The sequence below is a fragment of the Leptonotus elevatus genome, chromosome 1 (assembly GCF_054856555.1).
Source record: "Leptonotus elevatus isolate MCC_2025b chromosome 1, RoL_Lele_1.0, whole genome shotgun sequence".
NCBI classification, from domain to species: Eukaryota; Metazoa; Chordata; class Actinopteri; order Syngnathiformes; family Syngnathidae; genus Leptonotus; species Leptonotus elevatus.
In genome coordinates, this window is record NC_141239.1 from 49,966,336 (window position 1) to 49,986,353 (window position 20,018).

Here is a 20,018-nt window from a genome sequence, read left to right on the forward strand (position 1 = left end):
TTTTTACTTTTACTTGAGTAACTATTTGAATGAGTACTTTTACCAAAGTAATTTTTAGTAATTGTACTTTTACTCAAGTACAGAATGTCAGTACTTTTCCCATCTCTGCCGACTTCTCACACCACACGGCGAACTGTCACCTGCAAAAGTTCTCGGACAACTCTGCCATCGTTGGTCTCATCAACAATGGAGATGAGACAGAGTACGAAGAACTGAACATGAACTTTTTCTCCTGGTGTGAGGAAAATCGCCTCCTGATTAATGCAGGAAGAACTAAGGAGCTGGACTAAAGGTAATTTAACCCACCCCCTTCCGGTGAACATCCAGGGAATAGACATTGAGATAGTGGACTCTTACAAGTACTTGAGCGTTCACCTTAATAGGAACCTGGACTGGACTGACAACACTCCGGGTCTGTACAAAAAAGGACTCACTTGACTACACCTGCTGCGTAGACTGAGGTCCTTCGGGGTGCGGAAGGACTTATTAAGGACCTTCTATGCCTCTGTGGTGGCCTCAGTCTTATTTTACGGTGTGGTCTGCTGAAGCAGCAGCATCTCAGCTGCGGAAAGGAAGAGACTGAACAAATTGGTGAAAAAGGCGGGTTCTGTTCTGGGCTCTAGTCTCGAGACGGTGGAGGTGGTAGGCAACAGGAGAATTGTGACAAAGCTATCATCTATCTGGGTAACGCCTCCCACCCCCTGTGCGGGACTGTTCGAGCCCTAGAGAGCACCATTAGTGCTAGGCTTCTTCACCCACGCTGTAACAAGGAAAGGTACCGAAGGTCCTTCCTACCTGCTGCTTTTAGACTTTACAATCAGCTGTACTTTCGGTAGACCGTTGAAGTGGTGTGATGTGATGTTTTAATTTCAAATTCAACAAATATGATGATGATGCGCACCACAGCCATCTATTTGCACTACTGTGTTTTTCTGTTTTTATTTAACTATAGGCTACATAAGTATTTTTTACGATACATATTATTTATATACGATGTGTGATGATGTGTATTGCTGCTGGTACCGCTGTGAATTTCTCCACTGTGGGGTAAATTAAGGTGTATCTTATCTTAGCTTATCTTAAAACGAATAAGACAAGAGCAGCAGCAAAAATCATGACCCAAAATTCAGTACATTGCCAAAAGAACAAAGGAGTTCACCAGGTGGCAAGAAGTGTTTTCAACTGGTCAAGCCTATCTCCAGACTTAAACGATATACAGCATGCATTTTATATGCTAAAGAGAAGACCAAAAAGAATAAGTCCCCAGAGCAAACAGCAACTCAGAGGCTGTGGTGAATGATTTAAGAATGAAGTCGCTTCAATCAAGTCATCTCTTCCAGAGTGTTTGTGTGTTTTGTTACAAATATTACTTACTTTAAATTGTACATCACATCAAGAAATACTGAAGTGTTGATTTTGCTCTCATTAAAAGACAAATAAAGGAATTGGCCTTACTGTGGAAATAACTTTCTAGGGCAGCATATAGTATAGAAAGTAAGAATATAAACAAAACAAGATTATTGTTTTTGTTTTAATAAGGGAGACGAGAGTGCAGACGAGTGTGCAGCTGTGGGTAAATGTCACCAAAATCTAATAGAGATGAGTAGCACAAGTGCTCAGGATTTCTGATGCGTGTGAAGTGGTTGCCACGGTAATGGACCTTTCACTGCATTCAACTGCATTTTACGACTTCTTTTATCAAGCAAATTTTGTGCTTGAGCAGCAGAGTGGAAGAAATGTGTTACCCAGTTACAAGGACAACCAAGGGTAAAAAATAATAATAATTGTTTATAACCTTACAATGTCCCCTTGTTTACCTGTAGAGCACCTGTCACAAAGTGTTCATTTGGTCAGTTGCTTGATATAATAAAGTTGTAAATATCATGTGAAAACATGAAATGACATCTCGGAGTTGAAGTTGAGCTACACTGCCCTGCTGGTTTTATTGAGAAGAAAAATGGTAAATGGTCCTCATACAGGTATCTATGTTGGCTTTAATTTTCGAGGTGTTAGGGAATACAACAACCTTTTTGTGGCAAAACGTACTTTTTTCCAGTTTTTTTTTTTTTTGGATTTTACACATATTTTTCTTAAAGCTGCAATGTGTTGTGTTGAAGATGCAGATTGTTGCAAAAGCTTGATAAATGTGACTAATGGAATTATTTGGACTTTAGTTGAGGTGGAGGGAGAGTGGGAATGCTCTGGAATGTGAAGAATTAAGGTTTGCTTAATCCCCTTGGGGGATTAATTATTAGCAGCAAAAGGAACCCTGATGTGCAAGACACACTCTGAATGAAAGTGACATTCATGTCTAGTATGTAGGGGAGACCGGGGCATAGTTGTATCACTTTTTATACTTTTATATATTTCTTGGAATCAATACATCATATATAAGCAAAATGCATACCAGATGGACCAAATTCTTATGTATATTTTTTGTATCCATGTCATTTTCATACTTTGTGTCAGTGCAGAGTTATAAGCCATCAAATAGAGGGAGTGAACATGTGACATGTTACCCCACCAGTAGGTAAGTTGTCACACTATATAGGGTAAGATGTCACACTGCATTTTGCATCTAATAAAACAAGGACAAAATTGTCCATGTTCTCCTTGTTTTTGTTTGTTTGTTTGTTTTACAGCCAGAGAAATTGTTATTCATTGATCTTGAAAATTTACCATAGTCACTGAGCAAACTTTAAAAGGAACCCCGACTGTCATGACAAGTTTGCTCTATATTATTTATTTGGTTGTAACTTGTTACTAACATAACTATGAGATTCATTGTTCAAAAATCATTTCCAGTTGAATACATTTTGTAGAAACTTTATTTGGACGTACGCCTCCATTGTTATTTACGTCGCAACGCATTCAGTGCGTAGTGACATAGAATGGCGGCTCGCTCTCTGCCGAGCAATGTGAAACGCCAATGAAGAAAGCAATGTAAGCCTCCGTTGCGTTCCTAAAGGGACGATCAAAACTCTTGAATGTGTCTGGTGAATGACGAGAGCACGGCGTGGGGGAGGGTGACTCTCCCGATTGCATGTTGTTTCTTTAAGGAATGCTACGAGGCTTAACTTGCTTTCTTGATATGTGTTTCACATTGCTTGGCAGAGTCACTACGCACTGAATGCGTTGCAATGTAAATAACAATGGCGGCGTGCGTCAAAATAAAGTTTATATAAAATGTATTAAACAGGAAATGACTTTTGAAAAAATAATCTCATAGTTATGTTATTAACAACCAAATAAATAAAATAGGGCAAACTTGTCATGACAGTTGGGGTTCCATCTAATATAAAATATTATGAACTAGATTAAAGTCCTTAGGACCTGCTGGCATGTAGGTCATAGCTCTCAGCCTCAAATGCTTGTTTTGCGTACCTTAAACTGAAAATTTGAGATTAAATTGAATTTAAAAAAATAAAGCATTTCAGTTAATGGATGGATGGTTCATCATGAAACTTAAAACAGTCCTGACATGTGGGCATACTGTAGTTCTGGAAAATACATTTTTAAACGATGAAACAAAACCGGCAAACTAATTTCCTCACTTTTCAGACTCATCATCTGAAGAACAATTCTGGCATACAAAAACAGTTGCCAGAGGTGCAATTTTCATTGGCCCATTCTTTGCATATGTGACAACAAACACCAAAATGATTGAGACAAGTTGCCCCAAACTACCATGTTGGCTAATAATTGCTCTAGTTTAAACGAGTCCACATGATTTGCTGCTAGACTTTGTCTATGTACGATGCCTGTTATAAAATATATGAAGTAGAAATGTTTTACTTTGGGTTGTCCAAAACAGATAACTGGCACTCATCTCAGCTCACAGTGTGCTATTCTATTCTCAGACAGTACACAACCCCTGACCATTTAAACGAAGAAAACTAGTATTCCACTTTTTCGTTGCGCCCTCTGGTGGACAAGAAAATTGCAATGTGATAACTTACCCATGATACAACTAGCCCCGGTCTCCCCTATATGAATCTTTCACACCCACAATATGATATATAAATATGTAATTTGTTTTGTGATGAGCTACTGGAAGGAAATAATTGTTTTATTTGATTGGTGCATGCCTTGTCAGAGTAACAGCCTGGGAAAATATGACCTACCAACGAGCTGCCAAGTGGGTCAAGCTGGCCACTTGGACCAGGTTTATGTTCTCAATCTGTTAAATAAGTTTGAAAGTTAATGTAGGCATTAGAACACATTGACAGTTACAAGAAGCTATATTCAACAAAATGTAAAAAGTATCTTAATTATTGGTAGACATGTATGTATGTAGACAATATCCTGGATGTTTTCACCCATTTTTTGTCTTGTACTGCTTTCTAGTTTAGGGCTCATGGGTTGATGAAAGCAATAACTTGAGAAAACCACAGGAGATGTGGGATGAAAGTAATGATAGTCTCACTGGAAGATGATGGATGTTCACCGGAGAGCAAGGTCAAATGAAAGTGAATAGAACATGAGGAAGAGAGCTTAAGAAGAGAAATGGCTGTAGAAGGGGAAGCAACTGTATAGCTCATGGACTTTCACAGATGTGTTTGCTCAATTTTATTTTGCTAATTCTGTGCTCCTGCCATGACTGGTGGGTGGCCTGTGTACTTACAGTCACTCGCAATGTTTATATGTTACCTTTAGGGACTCTTTTTATTTTTATTATTATTTTTTAACATTGAGTTGATTTTAGTTTTCATGTTGCTGCTGCTGCTGTTGCCGCCAGATGATGTACATATGAGAAGATTTTTATACCTGGACAGACTTTTCTGGCCCATTCATTAAAGCACTTATGTAACTGGATGTGACTTTGACCACACTAGAAAAAAAGTCATTGGTGGGTGAAAATGTACAAAATCATTACAATTTAAAACAGATTTGTTTGTCATTTTGTGCGTTGCTTTGCTATCCATGATGTCATCGATGCAAACCAGCTCCTGCCTTAATCGTTCAAAGCTGGTTGATCTAGCTCTGTTTTGTGCCTGTGCTTGGTTTGGTTTCTGCATTGCGTGCCTGAGTTAAGGGGATTGAGCAGGACTGGTACAGGGCCATGTTGGTGCAACTGCTAACCATCAGGTTTGTGTAGATCTGTCTGCGGAAGGCAGACTGGAAGATTTTTCTAATCAAACTTGGGGGATTAGGGGGAATGTGGCCAATCAAAGCAAGCAGTTTGTTGCTCTTTCCCAACATCCAACACAAAGCTGATTGTATTTGTTCTATAAAGTATGTTCACATTTGCATCTGCTGTCTAGCTTGCCTATGTTTGATTATGAGAGGACAAAAGGGCATTTCTTTGGTGAAAGATAACACCTTGATGATCTGTAAAAAGTGATTCATGTGAACAAGGTGTGAGTTTACTAGCTATGCGCAATCCTGCTTTTCATCCCATGCTCGCTTTAAACAGAATAAATGCGGAGCTCCAGTTTTCCAAATGTCTATTCAACAAGGATGACCTCATTTGTAAACTTGTTTCAAGTTTGTAAATCCTACAAATAGACAAAGCAGCAGCAACGTCTTAGATGGTGTAAGATGATGAATGTGGTGGCTCTGCCAGCATTTCCTTGAAAGTATGTAGAGGTGTTTCTGAATTTATCTTCCAGGAAATGAAAAAGACCCTCGCTTCCTGCTACAAGAATTCCAGCAGACATTGAAGGGAGAAGAAAGAAAAAAACAACAGTTTAAACCCACTTGGTTCTTTATAGAGAAATTAAGCTTTATAACCTCTTGCAACCATAACTGGCACCTTTTGTGGTAGATGCACTTCATTAATCCCTTGAGGGAATTATAATATAAGGGCTGTTCCCTGAGCCTTTTCCATAAACCAAAGTTCAACTTTACAACTTTCATTGAAGAAAAATGGATTATAATGCAATATTTGGACTGTCCAAAGATGAAGTAAGCTAGTCCATGATTAAGACTCTCACGTCAGCCTGCATAGCACGCCTGTCAGTATTACCCAATAATTAAGGTTTTAAGTGTCACGTACCAAACCTCAGTCGGGTTACAAGTTTATATTGGAACCAAGTGGAGACTGGCTGCATTTTGGTGCCTATTATAAGCTGGGGGAGATAAATCTGTGTGTGGGTCTGTGGTTTTCTTTTTTTTTAGAAAAACAACTGCTTTACATGTAATCATTGGCCCAAAAAATCCTCATTGAAAAAAAAATATTGGCTGATGCAGAGAAGGCTATTAGATCACAGGCCAAATGTTAAAGGTCTGAATCATTGTAGATTGTGCAATTCAACAATAGCCTATTCCATTTAAAACATATAAGGGAAAAAATAAACACTTCTTTTTAAAAAAAAATTTTTAGAGAGAGCACAGTATTGTTCATTCGGTAATCTTACTGATTCAAGATGTTATATTGAGATATTGTAGCTGGTTAGCTATATAATAGTGCATACAATTTGATGCCTCTAGACCTCCTTTGGATTTGCTTTTCTGAAGAGTAAATAGACTAATCTTTGCTTCTTTTTTTTATTCTAGTAGAATTTTGTAACGGCCAAGTCCAGCGGAAGTTTAAATTAATTAAATCAATTAATTTAGGTAAGGTTTTTATGCCTAAATATTTTAAATTATCTATAGGAAAAGAGTAATGAGGGTCCTGGCTTGCAGGGTTTCATGAATTTTCTGTAATAGGTAGTAGTGTTGATTTTGTCCAGTTAATAGAATAGTCTGATAAATGTGAGAATTTAATTATTAAGTTAAATACTTCCCCTAACAAGATAGATAGCAGGTTATTCTAAAAAGAGTAAAATATAATCGGCATATAGATAAATTTTGTGTTCTGTTACCCTGCAGTGAATTCCTTGGATTATTCTATCCTGGCGTATAGCTAATGCAAGCAGCTCAATAAATATCGCAAATAATAAAGGGGACAATGGGCATCCCTGTCTTGACACACGTGTCACATGACACGTCATGAAGGATATTATTGTTGTTGCAGTGAAATTAGCTGTGGCTTTGTTAACGGAATGTGCTTTTTCACAGAGCACAGAAGCAGACCAACTGCAGTGCAAACATGTTGACTGCAGTCATTGACAGCTGTCATTGTATTACATGAGGCTTTTAATCATATGGTTCAGTTTTAAAGGGGGAAAGGGGGTTTGGTGAGCGCTTGTGTGGGTTGCGGTTGTGGATATGATGAAGGTATTTACTTTACAGAGGGATCTTGTTGGATTAGGTTATATTGCAGATTTCCATAATTCCTGGCGTGGTGGTAGTGGTGGAATATGCGGTTGGAGTTCAATGAGCATGTTATCGGATACAATAAGTAATGGTGAAGCGATGACGTTCTGGCAGGAAAGTTTAGTGAATGCGCAGCTCAGTGAATAAAGTTTAATCCTGTCATCTGGACTTGGGCCTGTATTGTGCTGTAATGAAATCTGAAAGTCCTTCACTTTCTGGTCGGTGTGTCAGTTAATGGTTGTTACACAGCAAGACTTTTCTGGAGACTGACATGTGGCATTTTTACTGTTAACCTCATTTGCTTTCATGCCACTTAGTAGTCGTCTGCATGTGTTTATATTTTGAATTGAAGAATTTCCAAACAGCTCATGAACAAAATATGGAAAATAGAAAGATGGTGACCATGTTCTTTTCTCATCTCAACAGATCGTGAGGACCAATCAATCCTTTGCACGTGAGTATTGTGACTTCATATCTTTTTATGAAAGACCTTTATACATAACTTGCTTCGTCTGTTCTATTGCTTAACCATTCCTCTTTTAATCCATCCTCACGATTCACGCACCCCTACACAGTAGATCACCGCCTTTCATCCTTATGTTGTTTAATTCAATATTATTGCAAAACAGCTTGTCTTCTTAGTTGTGTGTTAAAAGGCAAAGCCAATTGATGAACTCCCTTGCAGCTGTTTTGCAGGATTGATGTGTAAAAGAGGCTATAGATGGCATACCGATAGTAGTGAAAACAAATGGCTCTATTCACATCTTAAGTCATATCCTCGCCAAAAGATAGCATCCATGCTCTTTAAAATTGTTAGTTTTGGATTTTTGGCACAATCCTGCTAACTATCTGTCCTACATATTGCTGTTTTACTATGTCGTAATGATTGGTGTGGAAAAGGGTAATTAAAACAACAAAGCTGGTGGTTTGGGAAGCCTTTTGATCTTTGCTATTTGATGAATGGGACACTTTAATTTTGGATTTTGCACAATGAGTATTCTGTCGTTCATCATTTTGCTGAAAATACTTTTCAAAGTTACCCACAGATTGCCATGTGATTGTCTGGCGACCAGTTCAGGGTGTGTACCGTATCTCTCACCCAAATTCAGCTGGGACAAGCAGTACAGAAAAATTGGTGGAAAGTTACCCAAAGATAACAGCCAACAAAAGTATTTTTGAGTGAGGACGAATGTATTGATGTTCCTTATTTGTGGTTAACATGCATTTAAATTAAACCTTTCCTTATGGTATACTTCACCAAGTCAGTCTGCCATTCTTCGAGTATGTTCTCATATAAAGTAGATGACGAATAAGGATGTTGATTATCACGGTCGCATAAAGGGAAGATTTGTCAAACATTACAGACGGCAGTAAATTCAAGTTTCAGTTTCGCACCCAGAGATGCTTGATTTATAGCCCAGATGTTTGTCTGATATGCAATAGAAGCACACCATTAAAACATAACAACGGAGAGTGGCTCTTGAAATGAAGAACTTGGAGAATTTCTTACCTAGAAGTTATGAGTACTGTTTAGAAGTGAGCATGAGTCAGACGACATTTAAAAAGTGAACTATCACTCAGTAAAATACTCCTTTTCGGAGTAAAAAGCCTGGTAAGGATGGTGGTTATTTCCAGAAAGATCTTCCAACAAGATATTTTCTTACTCGAGCATAGCTATGAAAACATGACGCCAAATGGGATGTGATGACCTACATCGCCATGTCTGTATCCTGCCTTTGCGGGCTCACCCCTTGCATCTAAGTGCAGAGAAGCTAATGACCAGCTTGACTAAAGCCACTGGTATGTTGCCGCATGTAGAACTCCTGGACTGCCTTCTGTCTTGGCCATGGTTTTCCAGGCTCTGGGACCTGGTTGTGGGAAGTGTGGATGCTCCTCTCTCAACACAGCTATCATTAGAAACGCGCCTGAAAGCAGAGCCTGGAAACTTTGGAGACAAGCCCACAAAACCACATGGTGGGCCAATAGAGCATTTGGGCAGATGGGTGATTATATAGAAAACAACAACACATGCCTGACGATGTTCACCCTGTCCCTTTTGTTTCTTCGCCTTTCTTTGATCTTTTTAGGTATAAGTCTGTACCTTTGCAAAACTGACTTGTATAAACCATTTATCCGCAATTTCAACCCCTTTGCTTTCAGAGGTGAATCAGGCGCTGGGAAGACAGAGAACACAAAGAAAGTGATCCAGTACCTGGCCCACGTTGCCTCCTCACACAAAGGACGCAAAGACCACAACATTCCAGTAAGAGCCCCACTCTAACTTTGGCTTTAGCCAAGCTTTCATCCATCCTCCCTCTTTAACCTCAAAATTGAATAGTCATGTTGACTGTATTATTACACTGTCGTGAAAAATTAAGGGGATAACCTAGTTTGCATATTTTGCCGACTAGGAGACCCACGCTAATCAACAGCAAACTTCATAGACTTGTGCCTAGCTTGTCCCTGCTTTACGCCATGCAATGGCTGTTTTCATGGGGGCTCGGCTTGTGTCTGACATAACACTTGCATTTTTTTATCCATAACAAACAGCCAGAATCTCCCAAAGCATTCAAGCTTCAGGCAAGTGCAACTCCCACTATCTCAATACAATATGTTATCATTTGTGCGTGTGTGTTTGCATGCCCTTATCTTGAAATATCCACCACTTCCATAATGACTTTGCATGATTAATTGAAGCTTCTTTCTTTATGAGGTATTTGTGTTCGCTCGGCTTCCTCACGGGATTATTTGAAGCCCAGTAAATCTGCCATGAAATCGGAGGGCGCATGATATTAAAGGCCAGAATGGAGTTTTAGTAGAAACACATGTCAAATGTGCTTAAAAAATCTGACGTGTCCCTTTGCGTTGAGTACTTTGTCATTTTTGTGTATTTGATGACCATATCATTTGAAGCTACTGCACACAATGATCATAGTGACTATAGTGTCACATTGCAGCAGTTGCTGCAATGTCCTGTAATCTGATACCTGAGCAGTAATTATCAACAGGAGATTCTTTTTTTTTTCTTTTATGGACGGTTTATAAGACGGGTCACCAACCTTTTCGAAACTGAGAGCTAATGTGAAGGACTACCAGTTTCATACACACTTCTGAACTTAATGATAATGAATGAATTGACCTTTGTAATAAATAGCAATATTCAATACTTTTTTCTATAATTATATATATATATATATATTTGCGCGTTTTAATATTTTCAAATGATCACATGCACAAAGTTCCTAGGAAATCACAATGTTCTATCACTGGTTATCTATTTCTAGAAAAGGTCCATAGCTACTTAAGTGGTTATTGGGGGATACCTGGTGTCCGCGGATACAATGTTGGTGACACCAGTGGTTAGTTTACACAAGTATGTTTGATTATTCTCAAGGTCAAGCTTCCATTTTTATGAGGGAACCTTATGGTACAAACAGGATTAGATGGAAGGGGGATGCACATATCTTGACAAAGTATTAGTCATGTAGTGTAGATGCATGTCATTAGCATAGCATAACAAACTTTTAACATTTATATATTTATAATATATTTCTGGGTTTATTATAGTCATGTTATTGCTGCATGGACAAATAATCCTTAATTGGCTAATTTGCAGCTAATTGAAAAGCATTACTAAATACTAAATAAATAGTCTGCCGCAAATTAAAAAAAAAAATACAGTATTAGTGTCCCCTACCTGCTGCTTTAAGGTCCTACAAACAGAGAAAATGATGGTTTAATATATGTTGTGATTCAGTGGCTGTGAGAAAGTAACTAAACCTTGGGCCTCAGTACTCCCCCTGCCATCAGTCTGACCTCCATCAGACTGCTCTCCTTCTGCCGCACATTATGGCTGCCTCTGAGCAAAAGCCAGAGGAATGTGGACACTGCGATTGAGAGAGAGAGCATGGTCGGGGGAGAAAATATGAGGTAGTGGAGAAACACACCATATCACTTGGGAATGTCTGTCTATTCTGAAGTTGTACATGTGCTGATTTCTGAGTTATTATTTGTAATTGTCAGCTTCAAAAGACACTGAATTGTAGCTGCATGAATGATTAATATTTGTGCTGAATTATGCTCCACATCACATGTCCACTTCTAAGCCACTAGGACCATTTTCACCATCTTTTGAAGTTGAGTTGATAATATGCTATACAAGACTATAACATACTCAACCACTTTCTTTAGTTCTTGTTCTCATTAGTTTCACGGGTGAGTTCATTTTAGCAGCAGTATTTTTCTATTTCTGAAAGGTTTTGACTATTTCCATATTTATTTGTGAACTGGCCTATGCGCATTGTCAGTCTAAATCAGTATTATGAATTCTATTCAAGGCAGACCAAGTTCAAATTACCTAACAAGGGTAGCCTCACCTATATTGTGCTATTATATGTATAGTATGTACTGTAACTACTACAATTTTGTATTTCTAAGTACAGTACTATATATGTCAAGGTTTGACATGGATGAGGACCCAAATGTAGGGAAGCTGGAGAAGGAAGGCAGGAGTGCAGGGTGTTATACGGAATAAAACAATTACGAAAAAATGCTAGCATGAATGGTGGGGGAAAACCTAAATACAAAATCAACAAAATCACAACCCAAAGTAACAAAGAAACACCAGAAAACAAAACCTTTCCCAATACAAGTATCAAATGACAAAACAGGGGTACGTAGCATGTAACCGCAACATTTATGATCAGACAAAGACTCAAAGAAAGCAGGGAACTAATGCTGCATTCAAGGATGGTCGGAAGTCGGATATATCAGAGTTGGTTTTTCCCAGTTCTGACCTGAAAGTGTTCGAAACTAAAGTAAACAACGAAAATGGCGAGTAGTGATAAAAAAAACATTTATTTTGGTCCTCAAAACTCATTTTGACCTCCACAAAACTTGCCTTCTCGCAACTTTGCTTCATTTATTGTTTTTTAAAATCTTATTTCATAAGCATTTCATACAGTTCAGTAGTTCACCGTATAATTTCATGCAGAGAGATAGCGGCATACTGTCATGTACGTTGTGTTACGTGAAGTTATGTTGAATACTGTATTTATGAATGGAGAAAGCTATCTAGTTTTATACTCGAGTAAATTGTGTTTTACCATTCACGGTCTGTGTCTCCAATTGTAGAGTGACGTCACATTATAGTCTATCGTGAAGTCGGGGTACTTTTTTTCCCCGACTTTACAAGTGGAATTTCCGAGTTCAAGGAGGCGTTCCCTTACACACTTCCTGGTTTGAACTCGGAAAAGTCAGACTTCCGACTTTCGAATGCAGCATAAAAACAAACAAACTGACGAGACAATGAAGAACACTTGCACAAGATACGAGTGGCTGAGGGAGCTTATTGGTATATAGACACAAGGGACTGTTCTGACGGGCACAGGTGGACACAAATGACCTAATGAGAAAGACTAGGGCTGTGTCTGAATGTGCACAGTACTCACCATATAGTGCACTACTAAGGGGTTACGCCATTTTGTAGGGATGTCCAAAAGAAAACATGTAGTGTACTCAAAATTACCCACAATGCACTTTAAAAAGTAGTGAACATCAATGGCCACTCAACCGGTTGATATACGCCACAATGTAGGGGTGTGAATTGCCTAGTACTTGACGATTTGATTCGTATCACGATTCATAGGTCACGATTCGATTCGATACAGATTAATCCCGATGTGAATCTATAAATTGATTATTGCGATTTAAAAAATAAAATAAAAATACTAATCAGCAAACTTGTACACGTAGACTGTAAGATTTGTATGAAAATATATTTATTTATCTGAAAATTCAGGCTTATAACTGACTGAGGTTGCAGTCTGTTTCATGTTTGAACAGCACTGAAATAAAACATTAAGGCTTAATGTTCCATTAATATAACATTCTTCCATGCTTAATGTGTGAATCTTAACCCTAAGTAAGACGTTTTGTTGAATATTCCCATAAAAAAAATATGTTTAAAAATCTATTTGGCCGAATATCGAATCGATTCGAGAATTGCGCGCTGTAATATCGCGATATATTGCAGAATCGATTTTTTTCTAACACCCCTACCACAATGCATTGCGAGTATGAAAAAAAAAATTGGCACGAGTGATAGCGCAAGTCGTCACGTGATATGTGACGAGGAGCATGTAGTGAACTGGCTGTCCAAATTGCCAAAGAGAATAAAGACACTACGTATTAGGCTACTGTATAGTGCAGGGCTATAGTGAATGAGGGGTTAGGGGATATGGGTTGACATTTGGACACAGCCTAGATCTAATCAGCACCAAATCAATAAAAACCCAAATCACTTAATCACTTTATCACTATGTCTAGGGCAAAAACAACAAGCGTCAAACTACTATGTGCTTAAATACATTCTCTCTGCTGTTTTGTGGCTTTACAACTGTTTGGATGTCTTGGCCCTCTTCACTTGTTGAGTTCCCTTGACAAAAATCACATCATGCTGACTAAAGGAAAGAAAGTAGAGCCAGAAGCTGCTCAGTTACACATTTTGCAATACTGCATCAGCAAAATACACTTAGTAGTGTTTAATTTATTTGTTGTTGTAGAGTCCTTGCGTTTGCTCCCAAAATGCTCTGGGTTCATCTGTGAACTTTTTCTGTCATCACTATTTGTAGCCTTGTTGACCTCCCAACCACATAAGAACCTCAAGGAGGTCTTGAATCTCATGCAGATGTATCGGAGGATCTTTTAAGAATGTCTGGTTTACTTGCATTGTCCATTACATTGACTTGAATAGATTTTAGACACAATTGAGAGTTACCTTAACATAATAGTATTTTTTATGTTGCATGTGTTTGCTGTAAATACACACATTTTAACCCTCTATGATTTTTTGACCTGATACTCATACCTTGACGTTTACAAATGCAATCCTCCATTTCATTGTTTTAACTTGTGATTTTAACGGCACTTGAGAGTTCTTTTTTATTATTTGGCGAAGGCAATACAGTTGTTGGCAAGGTCAATGTCCTCTGACTTTGTTTTCTCTCTCCGCAGGGCGAGTTGGAACGACAGCTCCTTCAGGCTAACCCTATCCTGGAATCGTTTGGTAATGCCAAGACAGTGAAAAATGACAACTCCTCTCGCTTTGTGAGTTTTCCCTTATGCCCTGACCATCTTTATTTTGAGTGCACGTATGTTTACAACTCAATGAAAAGATTTCTGTCAACTCAGCAATATCCATCAGTGTAGTTTACACCGTGGTGCTCAGATGCAGATGCAGCACATATTGAAAACTTTTCAATTCAACTGGGATTTTAGCATGAATATTGATCTTTCTTTCCTGCAGGGCAAGTTCATCCGAATCAATTTTGATGTTGCGGGCTACATTGTTGGGGCCAATATTGAAACCTGTATCCTTATTACTCAAAGAGAGATAAAAGATGGAAACTGGTTGAAATACAGCTTGTTTTTGCCTGACAATAATCAATGTAGCCTAGGCTGAAAGTGTCTGGTTGCAGGGTTATATAACAATATGATTGGCTGCAAGGTTTTTGTGAAAGTTTATAAAGAAATCCCATTCTTCAGTTGCAGGCCATATTCTGTGTAATGTCTTTTAATAGTAATAGTTGCTACAGCACTGGCAAAAGTGAATAGCTTGATTCCTGTTCTAATTCCACTGTCAGCTATCAGTTCTTAACATTTGCTGTCAGACCTTCTGGAGAAGTCACGGGCAATCAGACAGGCCAAAGATGAAAGAACTTTCCATATTTTCTACCGCTTGCTGGCAGGAGCCGGAGAGCATCTCAAAAGTGAGTATATTCTGTAGCCAGCATCACAGTCATAACAATATGTTTACTTCCAGCAAGACGAAGAGACTTCAGAAAGCTGGTTTCAATTACCGGTAACATTTATGTGTACTATTTTGATAATATGTTGATATTTTTCTTATTATATCTAAAGAAATGTCTGTCCTAATATGCTTTAGAAACAAGGAATGTAGTACTGTGCTGTTTTATTTATACCAGCAGTATTTAAAGTGTGAGTTGTGCCTTCAGGGGAAGCATTGCATTGAGCAACAACAAAATGGATACATTTTGAGTTCCTATAGTGAGAGTGGAGCATATCACGGGCGCTAAGAAAACTACACAAAATAGATAATTTGTTAATATCCAGATTGTTAACAAATTTGTTATTGTGTGTTGTGTTGTTTTGTTTGTTTGTTTGTTTACCAAAAATCAGTTGTAATTGAGATGTATCAAGTTCATCCATTTATACACCAAGTCCTTCAAAATGGACCTTAATGCAGATGTTTGAAAGATGTTTGTTTTGTTATATTATCCCAAAAGTAAAAAAACAATATCAATCTTTCTCTCCCATTACAGCGGACCTTCTTCTCGAAGGCTTTAACAACTACCGATTCCTGTCTAATGGTAACATTCCCATCCCTGGCCAGCAAGACAAAGATAATTTCCAGGAGACTCTGGAGGCCATGCACATCATGAGCTTCTCCCATGATGAGATTGTCTGTAAGTTTTAGTTGTAGATATTGATATACAGTACTCCACTCAGCTTCTCTCAACATTGATGACAACTATTTATCTTCTGTTCCGTCACTCGACGATGTTTTGTTGTTTTTTTATTCTCAACAGGCATGTTGAAGGTCGTCTCATCGGTGCTGCAATTTGGCAACATTGTCTTCAAGAAAGAGAGGAATACAGATCAGGCCTCCATGCCTGAGAACACCGGTGAGCTTTCAATAAACACATGCACACAAAACACACACTGTCACGTACATCAATTCAACACTCATGAATTTAATGATTCGCCAGTCTTAAAAATGAGATTACAGTGTACCCTTGGCTTTCACCACAACAGGTGGTAGAAACCATCTTGCTCATATCTATAAAATGTGCACTCAAACAAGAAGTTAGGTTGTCTTCTTGGTATTTGATTTTGCGATGTTCTGATCAATCCTTCAAGTGTCGACAGGCCGCATTGTTGAGTGTCAGCGTGATCCAATATCCCTGCAGACATCAGCCACATATTAGTCAATGAATAGACTGACAGAGAATAATTTGAGCCATTCCACATTTTCACCATATAATTATGTTTTTGCTGTTCTTAATCCTTGAAATATTGTCATCAAATTGATAAATTTATAGGTATACAATTGGGAAATGTGCAATTACGTTGTACAATATGTTAAAGCTTCCTGTTTTGTTTTGGTGTTTTTTAGTTTTTTGTTTTTCTTGCTCTTTCAGCTGCACAGAAACTTTGCCATCTGCTTGGAATGAACATTATGGAGTTTACAAGAGCTATCCTCACTCCGAGGATAAAAGTAGGACGAGACTATGTACAGAAAGCACAGACCAAGGAACAGGCATGTTGCTATTTAACTCACAATAATAAATGACAATAATTATGATAGCTACACCCTAAAATGTAATCATTTATGGAAAAAGGAAATTATCATGGTTCATTTGTCACTTTAACTGGTTTTCTCTCATTGCACAGGCTGACTTTGCTGTAGAAGCTCTGGCCAAAGCTACATATGAGCGACTGTTTCGCTGGCTGGTCCATCGCATCAACAAGGCCCTTGACAGGACTAAACGTCAGGGTGCATCTTTCATCGGCATTCTGGATATCGCTGGCTTTGAAATTTTTGAGGTGGAAATTAATGTCGTTTGCGCACGGCAATCTTGCACTTCTGACATCTTAACTAACTTGACATCTTAACTAACTTGACTTCTGCCTCACGTCTCATTTTAAGCTGAACTCATTTGAGCAGTTGTGCATCAACTACACCAACGAGAAGCTGCAGCAGCTGTTCAACCACACAATGTTCATCCTGGAGCAGGAAGAGTACCAGAGGGAGGGCATTGAGTGGAGCTTCATCGACTTCGGCCTTGACCTTCAGCCCTGTATTGAACTCATCGAGAAGCCGGTTGGTGCTCCTTGTTTCTATGCATGCAATGTTCAGGCTTGGTCGTGTTTATTTGTTTTAAACCAGCTCTGTCCCTTCAGAATAACCCTCCCGGTATTCTGGCACTGCTGGATGAAGAGTGCTGGTTTCCCAAAGCCACAGACAAGACCTTTGTGGATAAAGTGCTCCAGGAGCAAGGCACCCACACTAAGTTCCAAAAACCACGTCAGCTCAAGGACAAAGCTGACTTCTGCATCATCCACTATGCAGGGAGGGTATGTCATTCTGTCTAACTAGAGCACGGCTTAGTGAAACTTAGACACATGGAATGTTATTCTACTATATAAAAGAAGGAAAAACGTATCGCATGACTACTACTTAAGAATAGATGTCACATTTATGCATGCCCTTATGTCTGGCTAATGTTTTAAGGCACGGACTTTGATGGGTTACATCGTTTGCCTCCATACAATAGCCCATTTGTTGTACTGTCGCCTCTGCTGCTGCTGCTGGAGGATTCTCACATCTGGTTCACATTGATGTGAGACTGACGGCTTCGTTCAGTGATAGTTATATAACAGAGGTTTGCCGTTTTCACCTTTGTGTGGCGTTTGTAAAGTGAAATCTTACAGTATGACATTCCCATGCGGATGCTTATAAGTCATGGCTGTTGATTTTAGAGCCTCTAGAGTCTCAATTGGACTTAAATGCCATGTTCTGCCTTCTTGAATTCTTGAACACAGTGATGAGTATCAGTCCTGCGAGTGAAGCTTGCCATGCCAAACAGAGAAGAGACTCCATCCAGTATTCGGTCCGGGAGGCAGCATTTCATTTCAACTTGTTCAAATAAATCCTCTGAGACAGAGTAGTACTGAAGAGAAAATATGCGCAGTGTGAGTTTGCTTTTCCGGGATTCTGATGAATCCCAGATGGGGAACTGACATTCCTCATCTCAGGTTCCTCACCGTGTCAATTACTTGCTATGTCGTGGTGTGATCCAGCGCTCGTTTTAGTGTGTCGGGCATCATGGTGTTACAGGCTAATCCAATTAACATAGCACGACCAAACATGAGCCGACATGGTCCCTGATGGACACAGTGACCTGTCAGTCAAATGAAAAGAATGGACAGGAACAAATTTGGTTCTGCACGTTGATGCTGTGTGTCATTTAAGTACAAGCTCAGTTGCAATCTTTAGTACAACACATACTGCTGTAGTGCCACAAGTGGAAGAGGTTCCCAATCGTAGTCCAAATGACATAGGAATGCTATTTCCTCAGGTGGACTATAAAGCTGATGAATGGCTCATGAAGAACATGGATCCCCTGAATGACAACGTGGCCACACTGCTGCATCAGTCCACTGACAAGTTTGTTGCTGAACTCTGGAAAGATGGTGAGATGTTTCCACAAGACCTATTTTGCCTCATTTTGGAGATGAAATAATAATGATGAAAGAACACATAAAACACAACAAAGGTTTAAAAAATAAAGTTGATTGGGAAAGATGACTAAAAGAGAAAATGAGTAGAAGAAAGAGAGGAAAGAGGATGCAATGTATTGAGTAAAACAAGGTGATGATGGTGTGAGAGAAACATAGAACGTGGAAGAAAGAAAACATTGTCAACTGCATACTTGTGGTATTTGCTAATGAGCTAAGCATGCCTACACTGTGAAGAACATGGTTAATATGACAGACTACATCTTTATAGTGCCTTCTGGACTAATCCTCAATGGTGTATAATAAGTTTTAATTATTATTTTAAAAGTAGTGTGTAATTTCATTATTGATGCTGATTATTGTGGCTAATTTGACTTTAAACACAGAACTCACATTAGTGCACATGGAGATGGCAAGAGGTGGTTGTAGCTCTTATCCTCCTTTTTTCTTTTAAGTCACTCCACTGTCTTCTGTGTGTGCGTGTGCGTGTGTGTGTGGGTGTGTCTCTGTGTGTCTGTGAGTGTGTCTTTGTGTGGGTGTATGTGTGGGTGCGTGGGTGCACGCACATGTGTTGTTTTAGACATTCAGACGTTTCAGAGAGCCTCTTTCTATGACAATGTGTCTGTGCTCCATGAGGCTCAAGGTGAATGATGATATGTACTCCTCGCGATTGCCCATCCTCCATATTGGATCACTGATTCCACATTTGGCCAATGGCTGCTGTATGCCCACTTTAAATGCTGTTTCGCTTCGCATGGCCTATTCTCATTTTTATATCACCGGGTATTATTTTGTAATTCTTCCATCATGATTGGGGACTTCCTTGATGATTATTTCAAGTATTCAATTTCCTTTTGTAAGCCTCCCAAAACATATATTGCAAAACATAAACAGACAATAGCATTTCTTCAAATAAAAAATTAATTTTGAATATTTTATGTTACCAATTTTCAGGTCATGTACCAGTAGATTTAGCATGTCCACCTCCCAGTGCAGAGGACGTGTGATCAAGTCCAGGCTTCGGCCTTCCTGGGTGGAGTTTGCATGTTCTCCCTGTGCTTGTGTGGGTTTTCTCCGGGTACTCCAGTTTCCTCCCACATTCCAAAGACATACATGGCAGGTTAATTGAACACTCCAAATTGTCCATAGGTGTGATTGTGTGTGGATGGTTGTTAGTCACTGTGTGCCCTGCGATTGGCTGGCAACCAGTTCAGGGTGTACCCCACCTACTGCCCGAAGCCAGCTGGGATAGGCTACAGCGCCCCCAGCTACCCTTGTGAGGACAAGCGGTTAAGAAAATTGATAAATTGATGGATGGATGTACCAGTAGATTTAGTTTGGCTCTGACTATAGTAAAACAGTGAATAGTCGTTTAAAAAAAATCTGCACATGTTTCCAAGAGAAAAAAAGTAGATATATGTTTGCACAGTTAGCTGGTATTATGCCAGTTCTGAGGTCAAACCGGGTCATGGGTCTCAGTTGGTGGTTTTCACCAC

The 20,018-nt window shown here is 39.0% G+C and overlaps 1 protein-coding gene across 2 annotated transcripts in view; it reads left to right on the forward strand.

Moving 5' to 3' along the window:
• LOC147184272 (myosin-10) overlaps positions 1-20,018 on the forward strand; it is a 58,737-nt gene that overhangs the window by 23,272 nt on the left and 15,447 nt on the right. Inside the window, exons 4-16 of one of the 2 annotated variants that reach the window (XM_086067296.1) lie at positions 7,627-7,654; positions 9,361-9,463; positions 9,751-9,780; positions 14,215-14,307; positions 14,507-14,570; positions 14,871-14,969; positions 15,543-15,686; positions 15,810-15,905; positions 16,422-16,540; positions 16,675-16,827; positions 16,931-17,104; positions 17,185-17,358; positions 18,363-18,477. In XM_086067296.1, the coding sequence (XP_085923422.1) occupies positions 7,627-7,654; positions 9,361-9,463; positions 9,751-9,780; positions 14,215-14,307; positions 14,507-14,570; positions 14,871-14,969; positions 15,543-15,686; positions 15,810-15,905; positions 16,422-16,540; positions 16,675-16,827; positions 16,931-17,104; positions 17,185-17,358; positions 18,363-18,477 (1,392 nt within the window). The remainder of the gene's footprint in view (positions 1-7,626; positions 7,655-9,360; positions 9,464-9,750; positions 9,781-14,214; positions 14,308-14,506; positions 14,571-14,870; positions 14,970-15,542; positions 15,687-15,809; positions 15,906-16,421; positions 16,541-16,674; positions 16,828-16,930; positions 17,105-17,184; positions 17,359-18,362; positions 18,478-20,018) is intronic. The other variant, XM_086067305.1, reaches the window with a different exon arrangement.